The sequence below is a fragment of the Ailuropoda melanoleuca genome, chromosome 5 (genome assembly GCF_002007445.2).
Source record: "Ailuropoda melanoleuca isolate Jingjing chromosome 5, ASM200744v2, whole genome shotgun sequence".
NCBI classification, from domain to species: domain Eukaryota; kingdom Metazoa; phylum Chordata; class Mammalia; order Carnivora; family Ursidae; genus Ailuropoda; species Ailuropoda melanoleuca.
In genome coordinates, this window is record NC_048222.1 from 55,221,552 (window position 1) to 55,244,598 (window position 23,047).

Genomic DNA, 23,047 nt, shown 5'->3' on the forward strand with positions numbered 1-23,047 from the left:
CAGAAAAGAAGTGAAAGAAATTCATTTTACGAAGTTATGGGAATTTCACTTCTTCAAGATTCCATTTGCTCTTTTTCATGAGTTTAATTTCCTGCTTTATCAAAGCTGACTAGTCAAGGGAGAGATAACCATAAGTCAATCAACTCTTTCTTCTACCTGTACCTAGTCTATGAATCAGGTTTTTGTTTGGTTGAACATACTACCTTTCATAATTTTATTTATAAAAAATAAGCTACCTGCTTCAAGTTACTACAGTAATACCTCACACATCCAGATTATTCCAGACAGTAACCACATAGTTTTTTAAAAATATTCAAATACTAGTCCTTCTTTGAACAGCACCAAGTCCTCTGGAAAAAAAACTGTAACTTTCATTCACGTTAAATATAAATTACGTTTTGTGAAATGGGTTTCTACCATTCCTATGTCTTCACGGTTACTGATTACAGTTACAGTAACTGGGCTAAGGTAGATACTGTAAGAAAATGCAGTGCTTTGTAGAGCACTCTGCCTCCAAACCTAGAAAAATCCTTCACAAGAGGTCAGTGTGATACTATGGCTTCTCAACTGGCATTTCTATGTTTTATAAATTCAAAAAGCACTAATAGAAAAAAAAAAAACTACCATCAACATACAATACACAGAGTAGTCTTGCAGAGAAACTCCACTGTAAAACAAATAGATCAAAATAATACGAGGCTACACAAACAACACATGATGTATGCTATATCTCTTTCAGAAAATTTCTTTTTTCCAAATACACGGCTGTAAAATTTAATTTGAAGTGCATGTGCTTTTGTTCTGTCTTGACTAAAGTGTAACTATCCAGTGAGAATCCTGAACCATATTCTAAAATGCCTCATTTTATTGTGTAAGCACTTTTTCCAGCCAATAACCACAAAGCAGACATTACTCCCTCCCCTGCCCCAAATTTGGTAATACTACACCTAGATTACAGTCTAGTTTCTCAATTTTAAAAGCCAATGTCTGGCATAAGAGTCATAATTAACCACATGAAAATGTGGAAACATTTGGAGACATGATCAAGAACATTAATAACCTAAGATGAAGAATGCTATAAAACAGAAGAAAATATTCAAACAATAGATATAAAAGAATATAAATATAAGAAGACTTTTCCAGTAAATTAGCTCTTTTAATTAAATACATTAGAATCCTGTTATAAAATAACATTTTTACTTTGCACACTAAGCTAAGCATGTCTTAAGAAATACAAAAATTTGTGTTAACGTGAAATCTCAGAGTTGGGACAACAAAGGAGAAAATATTCTAATGTTCCACAACATCATAAGGGTTCCACCCTTTATTCATTTCATTGAGCCTAATTCTGTTCAACTGAGCTCTCTGGAGGTAAACACTCTCTTTGTACATATTCTTTGTAATTGTACATATTCCCCAAATTCATCCATAAAGGAAAGAAGAAAGATTATGACTTAACAAATTTAGTAAATTCACTAAATGCCTCCAAAGTTACTTCATGACAACATATTGTCACTGGATCTTTTTAGACCAGCGAGGTCTGGTTGCATTACCATGATATTCGTGATTTTAAAACAGAATTCCAGTGAACTCCAACTAAAGCTACACAAAAGGACAGGCTGGATTATATAAAATAAAATTAGGACAAACATTTCTAATGTGCATATACTCTCATCACCTCCAGGTTCTTTTACTTAGGTTTCGATCAGGCATTGAGATTCAGAAACACATGAAAAGTAACATGGCAATACCAAGAGTGATATAGTCCAATCAGCTCTCATTAGGAGCTTGCAAACAGATGAATACTGACATGACACTGACAAGGCATTACTAGGAGCAATAGCCTAGAGGACAATCCCTATGTAAAGCCAGGCTAAAGAATTAGAAGGTACCCCACTGCATGGAGGAGAACCATCTCTCATAAAGTCAAAACACTGATTAGCAAATTTTTTTTTTAAGCAAATATTTTCTTCGGACAGAAACACATTAAGGACTCAGGCCATGGTCCTTGCTCTCAAGGGAACTAAAATCTAGTTGGACTTGCTCTTGAACAGTTCAGGAAAAAATTTTTAAAATATGTGCGCACACATGCACATATGTAGAGAGTGAGAAAGAACAATTAACAAATGCAAATAAATGATGTCTGTAGGTAAAGGGTATAAGGAAGCTTCTCATACAGTTCTTGGAACTGTTCTGTAAGTTTGAAAACCATGGCAAAATAAAAAGTTACAAAAAATATATATAATTGAAAAGACACCCATAAAAAGTTTAATATGAAGTACTGGCTAAAAAAGTAACTCAGACAAATGAATTAAGATGAAGCACTCACACCCAACCAGAGCAAGAGTCAGCAAACTACAGCCTGTGGGCCTGTCCTGGCTGGATGTTTGCTTTTGTATGGCTGCAGGATAAGAATGGTTTTTACATTTTTAAATGATTGGGGGGAAAAAAATCAAAAGAATAATATTTCACGACACAAAAAGATCATATGAAATTCAAGTTTAATGTCCATAGAAAGTTTTTTTTGAACACAGAAATGTTCATTCATTTACATATTGTCTATGGCTGCTTTTGAGCTATGCAACAGCAGGCTTGCATGGTTTCAACAGACAACATACAGCCCACAAAGCTTAAAATATTTATTGTCTGGCCCTTTACAAAAAGTTTCCCAATCCCTAAACTAGAATGATTAAGAAGGCTTCATGAAAGATATGGAGCCTCAAAGGTCCCTTTCCCTAGGAGCAGGATTTAGATAAGCAGAGAGCTAGGATTATCCTAGCAACCTGTTATGTACTTCTTACGGTGGTTTATTTATCATTATTAAGCCAATTAAACACTGGGAGAATCTGATTTATGAAACTTCTAGGTGACGGGCTATCAGGGTATCAAATTTACTTAGAATAGTTTACCTTTGATCATCTTTTCCTAGAAGTCCTAGTATTCTCAAGAGCTGGATTTGTATCCACGGCGCTGGCACACTGTGGTAATTGAAATCTACCGGGAGCTTTCCTCCAACTACTTGCTTCAATATTGTTACAAAACTCCCCGTCAAGTCTTTATATCCAGATGAATTCTCCTATACACAAAAAACAAAACAAAAAATGTTCTGTTAATGATAATGTCTTATCAAATATTAAATAGAGCTGGTTGAAATGCCATACAGAATCTAACTTAGTATATGTTCAGTTAGAAGTTTCATGTGCACATTTAATAAACAGTACTCTAGTTTGATTTCTTCCTTGATGAAACTCCTTTAGCTACCTGATCCAAAGCTGAATCATCCCCCAAAAAGATTCCACCCAAAGCTACTTGTCCCCACACAGAGTCTTAATCACATTTCATAAATTCTTATAATTACATCTTATATAGAATTTTACTAGCCAACATCAGCAATTAAATCAAAAAGGGAAAAGAACTGGCATACTGAAAAGGGGCAGCATTATTTCTACTTTTGATGAAAATCAAGGCCCGTTTGCAATCTCTGAACTTTGTTTGCAAAAAAGACTTCTCAGAATGTAAACGATCTAAATGTGCTCTGGGTGGAAGAGCACACAGCACAGTCAAGACTCCTCAAACATTCAAACCTCCCCAAATCAGTGCATCTGTCTTTTAAAAATTAACTAACCCTATCGTATTTAAACACACTTGTGTTTCTGAATGAGTGTGCTTTGATTATCCATCTACTAATCTCTTGGACTGGGGAAATTACATACACATTCCTCAAAGTAAACATCAGATTCCTCATCGTAATTTTTATTTTATTATTAAGGACATATTTTTAGAAGGGAAATAACAGCTCTTTCAAAGTTTAGTGAACATTAGAGGAAAAATAAGACTTAACATCAAATATCAATTTATACCAATCTATTTTGGAGCACAATGCATAAAAATGAAGACAATCTTCAATTCTGTAATTGTAAACTGAATTCAATAACATATGCCATTTTGTTTTATAATACTCATGGAGTCTCTCACATATATATAAAACATACAAAGGGTTTCAGGCAATACACTGGGGCTGAATTAGTATAAACCTGTATCACCACTGAGAAAATTTTACCATACCATCCAACCTTCCTTTTTCATCTGACACAGTATCAGTGTAAGGAGTCAACACTGTAGTCTATATACCTTGCACAACCTCCACTGGTCTCCTCATTTCTATAAGCTGTTAGACATCTCAGGAAGTTGTATAAAAGAAAGTCACTGCTTCAGGCACCTGGGTGGCTCAGTTGGTTAAGTGTCTGCCTTTGGCTCAGGTCATGATCTGAGAGTCCAAGGATGGAGCCCATACCAGGCCCTGGGTCACGCTCCGCGCTCAGGGAGGAGTCTGCTTCTCTTTCTCCCTATGTCCCTCCCCTGCTTGTGCTCTCTCTGATATAGAAATAAAATATATTTCTTTTAAATTTAAAAGAAAGTCACTGCTTGAAAAATCACAAATCTGCAAATTTCAATCACCTTCTATAGTTACCATTTTTCCATGCACCTTTAGTAACTTAAAAAAACTTGGTCATTTAAAGGAGAGACTAATTCTGTAATATGCCAACAACTCATGCTATCAAACTACTTGCAAAAATTACGATTAAAGTCAATAATAAAAACTTGAAATGTTAATTAAGCATTTTACTGAAAAATCTGAGTTTTCTTTTAATTCCATAATTACACTTTTCTAATGGCAACTACTAAGTACCTCCTGACATTTCCAACTCACCTTAATCATCCTAAAGTATACGTGCAAAGACGCAGCCATGACCCCAACATCTCTGTCACAAAGTGCTTTCCGAAACTTAATGTGAATATGCTGTACTTGATTAGGAGCAATGAGATGGAATTTATATAATGCCAGAACAGCTTTTCTTCGTATGATCTCCCTAAAGATAAAAAATAAAATTTAAACCATCAGACTTGTCAGGCATTTAGTTTGAAAAGACTGTAGATGAGACGATTTCAAAGTATCAGCTATTACCTTAATATAAAAAGAAAAAATTATACATTTATTGTTAATTTCTTTATTCTAATCCACCAAACTATATAAAGTGGTTATCTCCAAGAGGTAAGACCTCAAGAGACTAACTGCCCACGTTATATATTTCTTTAGCTACATAATTTTTAGTAACAAGCATGTATTTATTACTTTTGAAACCAGAACAAACAAGGAAGATAAACTCCTTAATTCCCTAATTCCATTTTTGAAAGCCATCTCTCTAGGAATTGGGAAAAGAATCAACAATTCTAATCTGTAAGAGATAATTCCGCCTAGTAATATTGAACAGTCTCTTTATTAATATTGAAATTCTCATTAACATTCTACCTTTTAATATTTCTTTTTCTGTACCATGGGCAAGCATATTCCAAACACTTCAGGGAGGCAGGGCAATAGAAAGGGAGACTCACATTAAAAGATGTTACTCTTCCCCTTGCCCAGTTCATGTTTCAAAAATGTCATTACAATGAAGAGGATGGTAGGAGCACCTGGGTGGTTCAGTGGGTTGAGCGTTTGCCTTCAGCTCAGGTCATGATCCCCGAGTCCCAGGATCGAGTCCCCACATCGGGCTCCCTGCCCAATTTAATATTACTAGGCAGAATTACCTCTTACATATTAGAATTGTTGATTCTCTTCCCAATTCCTAGAGAAGTGGAGAGCCTGCTTCTCCCTCTACCCCTCACCCCGCTTGTGCTCTCTTGCTCTCACTCTCATTCTCTCTTAAATAAATAAAGTCTTTAAAAAAAAAATTGGTGAAAAAGTAAGTCAAGCTGATAAGGAGAGTTAAGGAATCTTACAAAATAAGATTAGCAAAATACTACAAGTTAAGGTTTATCTGGATATATTCTGCTATAAAACAGAATGTGAATAATACAGTTTGATTATGGCATTCATAGCACTTGAATCACTGCCAGATTTTTTCCATTATTTCACTTTATCCTCAAAACAACTTTGTGAAAACTAACATGCTTCAACCAACCCCATATAGCCAAAGGAAAAACAGGACCACTGCTGGTTAGTGGTAGAACTGGGAGGAAAGCCACAGATTCCTGACACTAAACCCCACTGCCTCTCAGTTTAACTTTAGAAAGCTGCTGGCATTTTCTCAAACCCACATAAAATAAAGGATGATGCTATCAGGGATTTTTGCATTATATCTGGCAGTCAAAGGATATCCTCCACCCTGACAGTTATAATAAATTTTTGTTAAAGTTATAATAAATTTTTGTTTTGAAATAGTATAGACACATATCCAAAAATAATGTACTTACTTAGAATGTTGAAGTTTATCTTCAATTAATGGAAGAACAGCTGGAATCATTTCTCGAGGGAAAATCTGGCTGACGATAGTAAGAGCCATACATACTTCCACCAGGTTAGTGCTCTGCAAGTCCTGACGTAATGATTAAGCAAACAAAACATTCAGCGCAAATTCTGAAACTTAGTGAGTTCAACACTGCAATGGTCCTATGTAAGAGTTTTCTACTAACTTTATAATTAATTTGTACATTCAGAACAGATCCTGGGAAAAAAGACAACAGCTGGAAAACTGCATCTGACTAAAATTCTGGAGATCTGCTTGCAAATGAAACCCTAATAGCAGCAGGGGCGTGTTTCATTTAACCCTTACCACTGGGTTAAGTTCCTTTATTAGCCTCATTTTACAAACTCAGAAACTGATTCAAAAGATCTTTCTAAGCCCATTCTGTAAGCCTGGCTTCTTCCGAAAATCTCTAATTCAATATCTAATTCAATAGGATTGAGGTGAAATGTCAGATGCCTGGAAGAATAATTTAGGACTTCATATTTACCAACATATAATACTGTACCTTTACAACTGTATTCACAAGGAGAAGCAGCAGTTCATGATTTTCATGTAGAAACAAAGAAACAGCCAAATAACCTATAAAATTTGAGGGGGAAAGTCTTGTTACTACCTGCCAAAAAATGAACTTTTCCCAAGAAATTAAACAAAGCAATAATATATTTGAAAATGTAAGTGTCAAAGATTACAGCTACAGGTAACTATAAAGACAGATTGCAAAATATGAGGTTCTAAAAAAGATTTCAGGGCATTCTTTATCCTGAAATCTTTCATAATTATGTAACACAGGATACACCTGAAATGGAAAAGAGGCTACCTATACCAACTTAAAGTCCTATAAATGACATAAGAAATATATGCCTTCTATCTTCTGTGCATATCTCTACACAATCAATCAAAATATTTTCTATTTTCTATCTTGTAGCCAAACATACAACTATTCAAAAACTAAGAGCTACTATAGCCACTAGGGAGTTACTGGCTATTTGTTATTTTTGAATGAGTCACCCAATACCAACCCATATGATGTAAATCATATATTAAGCCATAAACAACATCCTATTTCTTCAATACGAAAATATACTACTGAAGAAATAACAGTTGTTGAGGAAAGAAACACTGTCTACCACATTAAATGTAAGCATTTTTATTTCAATATTAAAACATAAAAGAGTACATCTTAGGATAGCGAAAACATGTTAATACTATGACAAATGCCATGTATATGGACTTAGACACTCCATGTCATTTTCTTTTCTTTTTATTTATTCTTTATTAAAGATTTTATTTATTTATCTGACACAGAGAGAGACAGCCAGCAAGAGAGGGAACACAAGCAGGGGGAGTGAGAGAGGAAGAAGCAGGCTCCCAGCGGAGGAGGGAGACCAATGCAGGGCTTGATCTCAGAACCCTGGGATCATGCCCTGAGCCAAAGGCAGACGCTTAACATCCATGTCATTTTCTTGTCCCCCTTCATACTGATAACGTTTGTTAGACAGTTACTATGGATCAGTACATTACAAGCCTCATCTCATTCAATCCTCACAATTCTATGAAGTATTATTATGCCCCAAAAGAACATGAGGCCAAAAAAGGGTAACTGCACAAAGTCTGTAGCTATTGCATGGTGGAACCAGCACTCAAACCCAGCCAGCAGGAGTTGAGCTCAAGTTTTAATCCCTATGCTGTCCTGTCTCTCCACACAGTCTACACTGAGGCCCTGTTCCCTGACTCCCACCCTCATTGTTTTCCATTCTTCTCAGTTCTTTCAGTCCTCTCTTTGGGGATTCTAATGTTAACTGTCCCCATCATTACCCACACACTCTGTGTGTCTGCTGAGAATCATGGGAAAGCTGTTAGAAACTACCTATTCTCACAACCAAGAAGTAGCAGCATGACCCCCTGCAACATCTTTACTGAAGATCGGAGCAGCTATCCGTGAGAAAGAAAAAAGAGTATAACCAGGGGCAAGAAAAAGATGAGAAAAACCCTAGGGAACATTTAAAGAGATTATGTCTTATCAGATTACTGAGAACTCATGTAATCAGCTAAGGTATCACCCACACCCAAGTCACCAATATCAAGGTACGAGATGAACAAATTCAAAGACCATCTCAACAAAACCTTAATTCTATGTTACAAAGAATATCCTCACTATTTTTGACACCCAGGAAACAGGGGGGACAGAATATTTGGTGACTCAAGATGAGAAGGCTCCAGAAGACAAAGAATAATGACTATGATTATGGAATACGTTTGATATAAAAGAGTGACATATAGGATAAGAATATAAGCTTTGACTCACAGAAAGATGGGTTTCCATTCTGGCTCCACCATTTATTAGCTGTATGACCTTGGACAAGTGACTTAACCTTTCTGAACCTCAGTTTTCTCCTATCTCACAAGATAAAACACCTAACATAATGCCTGACTTAAGTACTGAAAAGTATTTAAACAATATTCATAGAAAAAATAAAACAGCATCTCCATCAGAAAAGCACCAAAGCTAGTCTTAGAAATCTCAGAAGAGCTGAAGAGGCAATAGTACCAGAGTGAAGACATATGGAAGGTTTAAATGCTATCTTAAAAAAAAACAACTTCTCATTAGCATACAAAAAATTTCTGATACCTACAGATATATGTCCCTCTACATGGCAATAAAATATTTCCCTAAGATCATAAACCTCAATACAAATGACTCTGAGGTCTCTGTTAAAATAAGTTTCCATAACTATGAAGAACACATGTACAAGGTTATTCACTGCAACATTATTTACAAGAGCAAAAAAATAAAAAATGACCCATATGACCACCAACAGAGACCTGGCTGAAAAACTATAGCCTATCCATCCATCCAATGAAAATGATGAAACTGTATAAAAGTATGAAGATATAATAACAAGGTGCAGAATAATCTGTATAGCTATGCTATCTGTTGTGTAAGAGAGAATGTCTGAGTGTATACCAGTGCATTTGCTTATTTTACAAAAAGAAACAATGGAAAGATTAATCAGAAACTAATGAAAATAGTTACCTATGGGAATAAGGAACAAACTGGGTAAGAGGGGCTAGAGATAAAAGTGACACTTCTTCGATTATACCTTTTTATAAGGTCTTACCTTTTGAACAATGTAACACTTCATCTATTTTTAAATAGAAAATGAAAAAATTATATGAAAGTCTAAGAAGCACTACATAGCAACAGCTGTACAGAATTATAGCACCAAGTTTCCTTGCCTTTAGGAATCTTACAATTAGTTGGAGAGCTAAAACACTAATATATGAAAAGGCAACACCAAAAGATGACAGATGGTAAAAGCCACCCACGTGCTCACAGAAGAGTGATTTGGAACAAAGAGGATGCCAGAGGACATACCCCCTGGAGCGAAGAATACAATAAATCTAGAAGAGTGGAGCGAGTTTCAATAAATAGAATACTGGGTACACCCAATCTCAGAATCTTTACCAAAATACCTCCCTCCCCCATCCCATCATCTGACAGAGGTGAATATAATTTGTGAAGAATGCTGGTCCTTGAAAACATGACACTATCAACTCCTTTGAATAAAGAACATGTTGTATTCCTATATTACTCTAATGTGTTTCCTTCTTGGATTATGATACACAGCTGAACCTATATGAATAAAATATTTAAGACCTTAATTTAAAGGATATTTCCTACTAGCCCTGAAGGAGGATTAAAGAGACAAAATTTTTTAAAAGGTACCTCTAATCCTCACAGCTAACATTTATGAAACTAAGAACAGTATATTTAAAATTATTCAAGTCAACTTCAGTTTTTATTCTATAAAGAAACATTTTTGATCATTAAACTGATGAGGTCAGACAGACTTTAAAATCAGCTTTGTTGAGGTATAATTTACACACAAGAAAATTCGCTCATTTTTAAGTGTATGGTTTAATGAATTTTGACAAATACATACAGTCATCTAACTATCACAAAAACAGTCAATTTTTAATCTTCTCCATAACTCCAAAATGCTATGGATCAGGAAGACTGATTTCACTTACAGGCTTTGAGTTTTTGAAGTGCTCTCTTCTAAAGCTTCGGAAATTATAAGGCAATGTTCTAAAAACACACTATATAGCTGCCATCATTCATTTTACAGAGTTGCTAGAACTTTAAGGGCAACTGTAAGTATAAAAATCTTACACACATACATACCTACTCTTTTTTCCAAAAGGTTTCCTTGTTGTGCCAACTTGATTGCGTGTATGTAGCCAAAGGAAGCGTCATATCCAAGCATTTCACAATATATAAGTCTCACCATACATTCCTTCATCATTCTCTGCAAAGCAAAAGCAAAATATCCAGTAACTGCATAAATAAATAGAACGCTTTCATTTTTTTAAAATTATGTTGCAATCATTTCACAGGGAATCCCTTAATCCTGGCACTGAAGAAATAACATATACACATATTATAAATTCATAACCTGAAGTCAAACTTTATAAATAAAAGTTGCTCTAAAACTTAGCTTACCAACAGTACTGATTTTAGTAAAATAATTTTAACATTTTGTTAGTGGTAACATTATAAAATAAATCAACTGTAGCTATTTCTTTTTTTTTTTTTAAGATTTATTTATTGATTTGAGAGGGAGAGAGAGAGAAAGAGAGTGTGTGCAAGCAGGGTAAGAGGGAGAGGGAGCAAGGGACTCTTAAGCAGGTTCCACACTCAGCACAGAGCCCGATGCCAGGCTCATGACCCCAAGATCATGACTGAACCAAAATCAAGAGTCAGACACTCAACTGACTAAGCCATTCAGGCACCCCGACTATAGCTCTTTTTATTTATTTATTTATTTTTTAAAAGATTTTATTTATTTAAGAGAGAGAGAGACAGCCAGCGAGAGAGGGAACACAAGCAGGGGGAGTGGGAGAGGAAGAAGCAGGCTCCCAGTAGAGGAGCCTGATGTGGGGCTCGATCCCAGAACGCTGGGATCATGCCCTGAGCTGAAGGCAGACGCTTAACAACTGAGCCACCCAGGCGCCCCTCTTTTTAATTCTAGGTGTCCCTGTGTAAAATCTAGTTATAATGTGAGACACATGGTCCTCAGACAAAATTTCACTCATGGTAATATGAATTAGCTTCTAGATTAAAGCACATCATTTTAATATACTTTGTCAAATGAAAACATCCATAAAATTCCCATAAGTTGGTAATAATTTGTAAAGAAAATAATTTTTATATTTAAAAACCAAACTGCACCCAGACTTTCTTCAGAATTATTTTGCTGTACATAATATGCAATAGTTTTTTTCCAGGCATTCTTTTTAAGTAACTCTCAGTTATTAGGAACTGAAGGGCATGGTATCATTAATGGTATAGCTATTACAATATTTAATTTTTTAACTGGGTCTTTCAATATTTACAACATAAGCTGATAAGTTGTTTTAGGAGATTCTATAAATTTGTTTTATTAATATAATAATATTTGCATTCTCAATATTTATAGCAAATTTTAATCATAAAAAATATAAATAAAATGTGTTTCAAAATAGGCTCACAGCCTCTTTTAACATCTAAAAATTAACTAGGGTTAGTGTATTACACAAAATACTTAGAAAATAATAAATGTCTAGTAAGGGTAATATTTAATATTTCATTCATATTTATATATGTATATCATTTTTATATATGTATACATGAAGAGTTTTAAAACAAACCGTAGGAAAATCCTTGGAGAATAAGATTCAATTCAGGTCACTTATGTTTAAAGCAATAAAAGTTAATTCATTAGTATATTAAGACTACTAAATACTGAAAAAACAAGCTTAAAAGATACGGGAAGTTCCTCTTCAAAGGCGTTCACATCAATTAGGAGTGAAAGTGTTCAACTAATCCATTAAGTATCACCCCTGGTTTTGTAACATTTTATCTCAGAGTCTTTCAAAGGTCATTATGAGCTCTATTTAATTAAAATGATATTGCATACATTATTATTCTCCTAGTTTTGGAGAAGAAAGTCCATTCCCCACTGCAGAAATTTTTACAATTTCCCTAACAAACTGTCTTGCAACCTCTACACAACCAGCTCAGGGACAGAGGGGCACCTGGGTGGGTCAGATGGTTAAGCATCCCACTCCTGATTTTAGCCCTGGTCATGCTCTCATGGTCACAGGATCAAGCCCTGCATGGGGCTTCATGCTGAACGTGAAGCCTGCTTGGGATTTTCTCTCTCCTACTCCCTCTGCCCCTATCGCTCTTTCTCTCTCTTAAAAAAAAAAAGAAAGAAAGAAAGCATGCCCATAGCTGGATGGCCATAATTATAAAATCTTCCTTCCTAACTCTGGCTCCCTAACTTCTACTTAGTTATCTTATTTCTCCAGGTGTGTCAATTATAAAAAAATGGAAATCAACATGAAAGGAGAGAAACCATTTCTGCTTAACGTTTCTATCAAGTATCAGGAATAAATATTACAATGATTTCATACATATACACACAAATACATTATCTACACACATACACACACATATACACATAAATGTATCAGATTATCTATGCTTTGAGCTTCATTTGTCCAAATATTACTATGATCATAAAAGGAAATATACACATTCTCTTAGACTTTAAAAGTGCTATTCATGTACATAATCATGTGCTCATGCAAAATAATCAACCCAATATTTTTATTAGGAGAGGGAGTCTACTCCCACAGTGACTTACACACAGCATTCACTAAATATTTGCTGAATAATGTTGCTTGGCAAAATCTCATTATATGAAACCACATGAAAATTAAAAGAAAAAAAAATGTAGGTCTTAATCTAACTATGTAGGGACAGTAGCCTGCATATAGTGGCTACTCATTAAATAGCTGCTAAAAGAATGCTGTTTGAAAAACCAAGTTATATGGAACTCAAGTCCTAAAATAACTGGAACTTGATTTAGCTGTCGTGCAATACACTGTTCTACAGCAAGAAAACCACTTTTCTACCTCATTCTCCTATATTCCAAGATGTAGAATAATAAAATGAGAGATCTATAATACACCAATTCAGGACTGAAAATATTACTTTAAATGATATATCGTGACCTTTTCTCAGTGCACAACATTAAAACAGTAAGATCAACACTGGGGTCCCATGAGTATTGCCACATTTATGTAATTATCATCACGTGGCCATCCATAACTGATTGTGACTAGGATAAATTGGATTTTAGCAACTGATCAATTAGATGCCACTACAGACTGTGTAGTGGACCAGATTTCAAATATAAAATGTGCTGGCACTGACTGTGCAAACTTACCAGTGTTGTCGTAGGAGCAGAAACGGTTGCTTTCAGATTACTCAGTTCCTGCTGGATTAGTTTCTCTTCCTCCTGAAAAAGTTAAAGTAGTTAAATGCATGAATAATGGTCTTTTCAACCTCTAACAGTATTTCTTAAGAGGAAAAATATAATTTATAATACTTTCAACAACAACAACAAATAAATGTTATTTTAAAGGACAGTTATAAAAATTATGTGCTTAAGATTAACCTAAAGGCAGTTCTCCAAACCTTCCCAATCACTCATGGAAAGAATAATCCACCATTCCTCTTTCCTTCACTTAATTGCTGTCTCCTGAAGGGCAGTTTAGCAGAAAATGTTTTGTTTCGTTTTGTTTTGTTTTGAATTAAAGGTGGAGAGAAAGAAGAAATTTTTCATGTACTGATCCATGGGTTCTCACACCTTTCCTTTAAGAGTACAAAGTCCTGGGGCACCCGGCTGGCTCAGTCAGTGGAGCATGCAACTCTTCACCTTGGGGTTCTGAGTTTAAGCCCCACATTGGGTGTAGATATAACTTAAAAATAAAAAAAATCTTAATAAATAAAGTTAAAAGTCTTCATAGAATAGAGAAATAGGGTAAGAAGGAAAAAACAGAAATCGGGTCTTTTTCCCTTAAGCTATATACTCTTCCCTCTTCTCATTCCTCACATCCTTTCCCTCACTTCCCATCTCTCTCTCTCATACATACAACAAATACACCAATGGGATCACTTCTACTGCCTGTATTGTATTTCATCTCCTTAGCACACTTGAATATTGGCCCCATTTTGGCTAACATAATGCTATCCTTAAATTACACACTGAAGCAGCAGATGTCCATTAGGTAGCTTACTCAAGAACTATTCGTGATGTACTGCCACATTTAGGTACCTTACGTACAGTTTCAAACTGCAACTTAAGACCAAAAATAACTTTTTAAAAATTTCACTCAGAATCTCACAGAAATGAGTAAAGGACAAAATGTTAAGACAAACAATGTTATGTCCATAAATAATGATTTCTGAATGTGAAGCAGAAATACAGCATCCAGTATAGCAGCATCTTTTTTCAGCTTAAAAAGAATGTTTTAAACCCCAAGGCACTTTGAAGAAAATCCTGCTCGCTGTCATTCCTTCTCCCTGGGGACTTACATGTCATTGTATATTGCTTTTACCTGCCTTAAGCCCAAGATGAAGGACCAATTCCTTGAAGAAAAGAAAATTTGTTTTACTCTTTTTCCTCAGTGTCTAACACATAACCTCTTTCATAAATAACTTTTGAACAAATTACGACCTAACAGAGTATCGTACACAATCCGTTCAACTACCAAAAATCTGCGGATACTTAATACCTTCTATTATTACTGCTCATTTTCAAAGCCCATCTGAGGCTGAGACAACAAATTTTACATTTTGGGAGAATTACGCTTTTTCTTTGCCCACCCGGTTGGCCTAACCTAAGAACCTCAAGCTCCCCAAAGTTTTGACCAACAGGTTCAGATGGCAGGGTCTGTTCCGGTGTGTGAAAGAACTGGAGAGGAAGAACCTGTAAAGAAACTTTGTAGAAGGTAAACAATGCTGACACCTCCACGGCACTCGGTATCTTCACTCGCTTGATGGCTCATCTAAACCTCGAAACAACCTACGGTAACGTATTGGTACTTTTCCACTTCAAAGTTCAGGAAACACACACAGAGGCTCAAAGGTTAAAGAGACCAGCCCCAAATAATAATGACACTGTCACGGCCAACTGTGGAAACTGGGCCTCCCAGTCCGGGATTCAGGAAAGTGACGCTTCCAGACAGACGCAGGGACGGACTGACACACACGCAGTCCGTAAGCCCCGCCGGAGGGCCGGCCCCGGAGGCTCGCCGCCGGACTCGGGCTTCCCAGCGCAAGGGCCTCCCCCCGGGGCCCCTGACCTCCCGGCCCGGCGAGCACGTACGTGCTTGGAGGTTAGCGCGGTGATTCCGCGGACAAGGCCGCCCAGCCGCGAGGAGAAAGACGTCTTGACGCCCGCGGGCCCGCCAACCGACTGGTTCTGCAAAAAGAGTCCCGGCAGGGCCGTCAGCGTCTTCTCCACTATGTCGCTCATTGCCGCTGCCGCCACCGCCCGCGATCTGGTCGCCGCCCGGCTTCATGCCCAGCCCCTGCCCAGCCACCGGCCCGGCCTCCGTAGACACTTCCTGTTTGTTTGAAGAAGAAATCTTTATTCGCGTTCAGCGCGGACAAGGACAGTGTCGTTCTCGAGAGAGGCCGCGGGAGGGCGCGAGAGTCCGCGCGGTGAAGCGGCTAGCCCAGCAGGCGCGCGGAGGTTGCCTCCCGTGGAGGAATAGAAGGGCCGGAGGGTCGGGTTTCGATGGCAACCCGGAGTCTCACGCTCAGTCCCGCCTGAGATAGCCGCTGGGGCCGGAGCCTCTCACGCTTCGTCTTCCAAGGTCTCCCTTTCTCTTTAGCCGCCCTCGAGCAGCGCGAGACCGCCCCGGAAGGCGCAAGTTCCTGGCCCCCATTTGGCGTCCGCTCCCAGGCTGAGAGACTGCGGACAATCCGCCCACCTGCCTCCCCCTCACCCCGAGGGGCGGGTCGGCGCGGGCCCCCACTGCCACGCGCGGCCCCGGCTCTGAAGGTGCTGGGGATGCTGGCGGTGTCGAATGACAATGCGGCTGTCCTGCGGCTTCCTCGCGCCGGGGTGTCGCGGTCACTGCCGCTGCCTAACCACCCCTCTTCTCCGGGAATTTGGGGACGCAGTCGGGAAGGGGAAGGAAGTGGTCGCGAGGCCACCCCCGCCCGGGCCCGACTGCGGCTCAACGGCTGCAGTTTAGAGGTCACTGTCCTGGAGCGGCCTCCCCAGGCCGGGCAGACGAGGATAGGTGTTCCTGCGTTCTTTCGCTCCTGGCGCTGCGTTCTTTCGCATTTCGGAGCTGATCACCGTGGCCACTACATAATACCTTATCGCCCTGTGGAGGGGATAGTTTATCTACTGCTGTTACCCCAGCTTCTACCTAGAACAGAATCTAGTACAGTGGTTCTCAAAATGCGGTCTGGTGACTTCTGAGGGTCTCTGAGACCCTTCCACGAAATCCGAACTATATGCCTAATACTACTTAAATGTTGTTTGCTGTTTTCGCTCTCATCCCCTCGGGAGTATACAGAGAAGTTTTCAAGAGGATAGTTGACTTAAGAGCTTTGTTGGCTGGTGAAATGTGTGCTTGAGTACCCCTCAGTTTTCTAGAATCTTCTGAGGTTTAGGTAAATATGTGCGTTTTCAGAGATTAACTCAGTTTTTCCTTAGTACTTCTAGTGTGTTCTTACAAGGTATCTTCCCTTATCCCTAATCCCTGTAACCGCATCAATCATCCAACAAACCCCTTTTTTAAATCCCTAAACTGTCCTTGCACCTATGCACAAATACGAGAAAAAAGTTCGTTTTGTCGACTTGTTTTGCAAGAATAGTTTTTAATTTATTGAAAAAGTTTCTAAATGTTTAAATTTTATTTAAAATTGTTATTCTTTTAGAATTTAGTATTTTATTCAAAATAGTTTTGTTTCTACCCTTTTTTAACTTTAGGTTCTTCCATCGGCTTACAAAAGGGAGATTAAAGGACTTGCTTTCTCAATCTTCCCACATCTAAAGATGCTGAAAAATACGACATTGACCTCAGTTATCAGAGGATTCACTGACTCAGGTAAAGGGAAGAATCTGGGTGAAACTGTAAATAAAGGAAAAGGAATTGAATATTTTAAACATGGTAGGCTCTTTAAAAGTCAGAGTGTTTTTGTTACTACTTTTCAAACTAGAAATGAAAAACCTACTGAAACATCTTACAGCTTAAATTATTGTGTTGCAGTGGCTGCAGAAGGGCATATGATAACTGAGAGACTAATAAAGCCTGTACATTGCTCAAGAAATGCCTGCTGGATGAAAAATCAGTCAAAAAAAAAAAAAAATGGCCACGCTATTTTCCAAAGATGCAGTAGCTCACCAAATTAGAAATTCAGTTGCAAATGTAAAGACTGAGATAACATCTCACCTACAGAATTATATTGCCTTGAAGATGGACCTAAAAATTATATAAATGTAAATATAAGCTAGGCTTGTTGCTTTGCTTGTATCTATCCAGAGTCAGCACTAATACTTGAAGATCTTTTATATAAATGCTTGGCAATAAACACAAGTAGTGCTGAAATAGAGCACTAACCAATTTTTTAAAGTAAGTTTGTCCTGGAACAACTGTGCTGACATTTGCACTAATGGTATAAAAGCAATACTGGGCAAAACTGCTGGCACCTTGGCACAAATCAAAGCAGAGGCTCCAAACTGTGCTCTTCACCACCGTACACTCCCATTGGGGAAGGGAGAAAGCCAGTTTACCTTAGAATATATTTAATAAAGCAATAAGAATTCTTAATTTTATTAAATCTCAACCTTTCAGTACATTCCTTTTAAATACGGTGTGTGACGAAACGGGCAGTACACATCAAGCAGTTCTGATGCACAACCAGGGTTCCCCAAGGAAAAGCACTGGTGTATTTGTTTGACTTGAAGGCTGAACCAGCCATTTTTCTTCATTTATTAATAAACAGTGGCTTTCTTGAAAATGAACAGCAAGTCTGTCACTTCAAGGAAAATCACTGAATTTGTTGCCACTGATAAAATTTAAGCTTTCGTGTGAAAATTATAATTTTGAAGAATGTGTTTCTACCACCAGGAGTTTGATAACTTCCCAATATGTAAGAACTGTTTTGATAAGATTGGAGGTGATATTAATGAATATTATTTTTTGATCATATATAATTAAATTGTCAACATTTGGAAGATCTATATAACTCAGTGAACCAATATCTTCCAAATGATCAATGCATGATGTTATAAAATTATAAATGAACGAAAGATCCATTTAAAGTGCATATAGCCCAATGATTTTAATGTAACGCAGTGAGAGAAGTTCACTGATACATTTTCAAATTCCACATTGCAACAAACCTTTAAAAAACCACTTCTTGTTGAGTTTTGGTGTTGTACTAAAGAAGAATGTCCACAATTATTTGAAAAGGCTATAAAAATACTCTTTTTTTCCCAAACTGCATATCTGTGTGATGCTTATTTTCTTCATAAGCATCAAACAAAATCACAACCTGTTGTCAGGTGATAATGGTTCCCAAGGGTCTGTCCACATCCTCAGCCTTGAAACCGGTGAATAGTGAAACTTGTGCTGGTGGGACTGGATTAAGGATCTTGAGATAAAGAGATTATCCTGGATTATCCCAGTGAGGCCTACATGCTATCACGATGTCCTTATAAAAAAGAAGCAGGAGGAGATTATCCAGCACACAGAAAAGAGCAGGTGATGCAGACATAGGAGAAGAGATTGGAAGGAGGCATCCACAAATGAAGGAATATGTAAGCTGCCACCAGAATCAGAAAGGGGCGAGGAGAGAAGTTTCCTCTGGAGCCTCCAGAGGGAGCGCTTTCCTGCCCACACCTTGATTTTGGCCTAGTGAAACTGATGTTGAACTTCTGGCCCCAGAACTGCAAAAGAACACATTTCTGTTGTTTTGAACAGCCAAGTTTATGATAATTTGTTATAGTACCCTCAGGAAAATAATACAAACCCCAAAGCAACAGATTAAATAAATAACCAGGCATGAGAATCCAGCTGTTTTATGTTAAGCCTGACAGTAAAGGGATTTGCAAAATTGTGAAAGAGTGCCATTCCTCTCACTAATTTTTTTGGTTCTGAGTATATAGCTGTTTTTCATCTTTTTAATCTTATTAACATATAATGGGTCTATTTTTTGCTATTTTAAAATTAATTAATAGTTTAAGTTTTTCTCAGTTTTGCTTTTTAATTTAGCAAATATATATAGGTATAACCCATATAAACAAAAGCTTTTGGAGGTCTCTGATAACTTTCAAACATGCAGAGAGGGTCCTAAGACCAAAAAGTTTGAAAACTATCTAGTACTTGGTAGGTACTCAATTATTTATTGAAGTAATTATATGTATTATTCAGTCACATCAATTGATACATGAGTATAGGCCAATGAACAGCAAAAGAGTTTAGGGTAAAATGAAAGGTTGCAAGAGAAGAAGACAGGAGAGTTCTTTGAAAAGGGAAATTTGGTAAAAAGACAAAATTATCTCTAACTGACCCAATTACAATGGAGAAGTTACTCGAACAACTTCCAGAGCTTTCTACCCAGTGCGTGACCCAGGCACAGAGAGTACTGAAGCACCACCAATTTCTACCATTCCTCCTCTAGGTTACATCTTGCAAAGCTAGAGTTGGTAATAGAGGTAAGAAACAAATGTCAAAAGCCCAGAAGTGAAATGCCTGTTAGGAAAAGCTGCAGAATTATATAGCAAGACTTGCTAAGATTTAGAATTATAGGATGTGGAAATTGGAAGAAATTTGGATGTCATCCACACACCCCATCACCTAATATTACAGAATAGGATACTGATACATAGGCTGTGGAAGCCACTTGACCAAAGTCACACAATCTTAGGGGTAAAACTGAAATTGCAGTCCTAAATCTAGACTTAGAGCTTGGAGCATTTTCCCCATACTTTCATGGATTGACAATGAAGAGGTCGCCTGTGGCTTCCTGTTCTGAGACTCTGGCTCCAAGTTCTGCCATGAAATGAAGGGGATATGGATGTTCTCTTTGAAGCTTGTAATTTTAGACTGTCCGTTTTTTCTGTAAATATGGGCTCTTCTTTCTCCTTTTCCCATCTCCACCTTTATCCCAGGTAATTTCACTCAGAATGACAGGGATTGAACCTATTAAATTAAACCCTCTAGAAGTGGATTTCCTCTCTTCTTCCAGTCAGGGAGGAAGGTGGCTCTCATTGAGCTGAAAATAGGGCAGAGAAATGACTCAGTACATTTTAAGAAGGTACAATGGTCCTAAGACTGCAGTGGGGCAAGAATATCAGTAGCTCCGCCACTTTCCAAGCAGGACTGTCTCACTTGGAAATACATAGAGATGTGTGAAAGGGTAATGTTTTTCTTCTGAATTTCCTCAGCTTCCTTTTTAAAAACTTTTATTTTGACTAGATGTTAAATTCTCTTCATTCTAAAACTCAAAATGTACACAAGGTTATACTGAGAAAAATCTTCCTCTCTTCCCATCTCCCAGCCGCCCACTTCCCTTCCCTAGAAACAACTGCTATGATCTATTTCTTCAGAAATATATTATACATAAATGTTAGCTTTCACTCTGAAAGTCTTAGATTCTACCGTGTGACCACAGAGAATTTAGCCCACTTCTTTTCAAGATGTATCTCTAGGGAATCATTCCTTCATAGAACGTTTTCCAAAACAATTTTGCCTTCATTTGATGGGACTATTAAAGACAAACAACAGTTGTTCATGTTCACTTATTTCAAGGTTGTCATGCTATCCCAGGAATGTGTCTGGCAACCACATGAAGGGGTAGTTCCAAGGACATAGAAATATCCATGGCTCCAGATCTCACCTGTATCCTCAGCCAGACTCTCCCCTAGGCTCCAGGGGAGCCTATGCTATTCCTCTTTCTAAGTCCCTCAACTTCTAAACTCCAGTTAGCTTTCTTCATCCCTTTGCTCTTAATTTTAACATTTGGCCATGTTTTCCCTGCAAAGCTCTTGTCAGCTCTCACCAATAATTCTGATTTCCCACTCTAGCTAATTTGCTTCCATTTATCCCTAATAACATGGTTAATACACCTCCAATTACTCCATTTCCCATGCCACTGTCTCTGTCCTCAATTATGAAAATCTTCTAATTAGTCACCCATTATCACCAATTTCTTCTCTTTTCAGCCAACCCTTCAGAGAGAGCTTTCTATTTCAGAAATCTGATCATGTTATTCTCAGTTCAAAATGGTCTGGTGGATAAATGCAAACTCCTTACCAGGGGGACATAGGCCTTGTTAGCTTTCCCATTGCCTGTCTCTCTAGCATTCTCTCCTACTAGTCTTAGGTTAGCATTTTTTGTTTTAGCAGGATCACGCTGCCAGCAGTTCTCCCAAGTATGCCATGCTTTTAATTCTCATGTTTTTGCATCTGCTGACTGCCTGGTATATTCTTCCACTCTTAACTAGAAAATTTCTATTTATCCTTTAAAACAGAACTCAGGCACTCATTTCCCCGATGAAGCCTTCCTTGCCCCACGTTTGTACCTTATAAAAGCCCTACTAAAATTGAATTGAAATGATGTATTTATATGTCTCTCTCCCCTGTTAGAACCGAACCTTCAGGGATAGGAGCATGTTTTTCTTATTCTCAATTCTAACACAGAATCCATATTTATTGTCATGGGAAAATATTCATGATATGTTGATATAAGTAAAGAAAACAGGTTATAAAACATATGTATGTATGTATGGAGGCACCTGGGTTGCTCAGTTATGGAGGCACCTGGGTTGCTCGGTTGGTTAAACGTCTGACTCTTGATTTCAGCTCAGGCCATGATCTCAGGGTCGTGAGATGGAGCCCTGCGTGAGCCTGCTTGGGATTCTTTCTCTCCCTCTCCCTCTGCCTTCCCACCATCTCTCTCAAAACAAAAACAAAAACAAAAAAAACCCCAATAACATATATGTATGGTTTGGGTCTGTCTTTGCCAAAATACATGTCAATCTCACACTTACCACAATTTGTAAGTATAAAATTATTTGCTGGATTTATTTTATGTCTTTCTCCCTCATTAGACTAAATGCAACTTGAAGTCAGGGATCAAGTGTTTACCACCATTTGCCCACCACCTGGCACAATGCCTGACACTTAGTAAGCACTCATTTTTCATTTCTTAAAGGGTGTACATAGAAAAATATGTGGACACGTAAATACCCAAATGTTGAAGATGGTTGCCTAGGATGGTGGAATTATGATTACTCTGTATGTTTTTCTTTATATTTTTTGGTATTTATTGAATTTTTTAAATGATAATATATTCATTTTATAATCATAAGGAAAATTAAAACCATTTTAGGAAGGAAACAAGGAACTAGGAACTCAAAGGTCCATCCAAGTCCCAACTTGACCTTCTCTGTCAAGGTAGATTAAATGGGTTTGTGTCAGAAATGGGACTTGTGGGATCTGAGTGTGTCAGAGAGGAGAACATCTGGTTATTTGTTCCCCACTACTGGCAATAATCTGTGGAAATATAAAGAAGTACCCATTGATGACCATCTCCACTATAACTAATCCCTAAATTTGTCCTGTAGTCTAAGCAGTTCATTTGTCTTAGCATTTACCAGTGTTTCATAACTTGTTAATACATACTGTAAAAAGTATCGTAAAAGGTGGCTAAATTAATTGGAAAATGCTGCATACTTTTATTCTACTCACAGCTCTGCTCTTAGAGATGTGTAATATATCTTGGCATATTCATGACCCTGTGAAGTCCTATAATAAAGAACCCTATTTCATTTTGTTTAACTCAACATTTCTCAAATTTGTAACATATGAAACAGATTT

The 23,047-nt window shown here is 37.5% G+C and overlaps 1 protein-coding gene across 2 annotated transcripts in view; it reads right to left on the minus strand.

The window, feature by feature from the left end:
• Positions 1 to 15,880, minus strand: part of AP4E1 (adaptor related protein complex 4 subunit epsilon 1) — a 55,378-nt gene extending 39,498 nt beyond the window's left edge. For both annotated transcript variants that reach the window (XM_019800942.2, XM_002920420.4), the window contains exons 1-7: positions 15,530 to 15,880; positions 13,586 to 13,657; positions 10,495 to 10,618; positions 6,814 to 6,887; positions 6,256 to 6,377; positions 4,712 to 4,871; positions 2,910 to 3,076 (exon numbers count right to left, since the gene is read on the minus strand). In XM_019800942.2, the coding sequence (XP_019656501.2) occupies positions 2,910 to 3,076; positions 4,712 to 4,871; positions 6,256 to 6,377; positions 6,814 to 6,887; positions 10,495 to 10,618; positions 13,586 to 13,657; positions 15,530 to 15,679 (869 nt within the window). In that variant the 5' untranslated portion in view covers positions 15,680 to 15,880. The remainder of the gene's footprint in view (positions 1 to 2,909; positions 3,077 to 4,711; positions 4,872 to 6,255; positions 6,378 to 6,813; positions 6,888 to 10,494; positions 10,619 to 13,585; positions 13,658 to 15,529) is intronic.
• Positions 15,881 to 23,047: the final 7,167 nt, after the last annotated feature.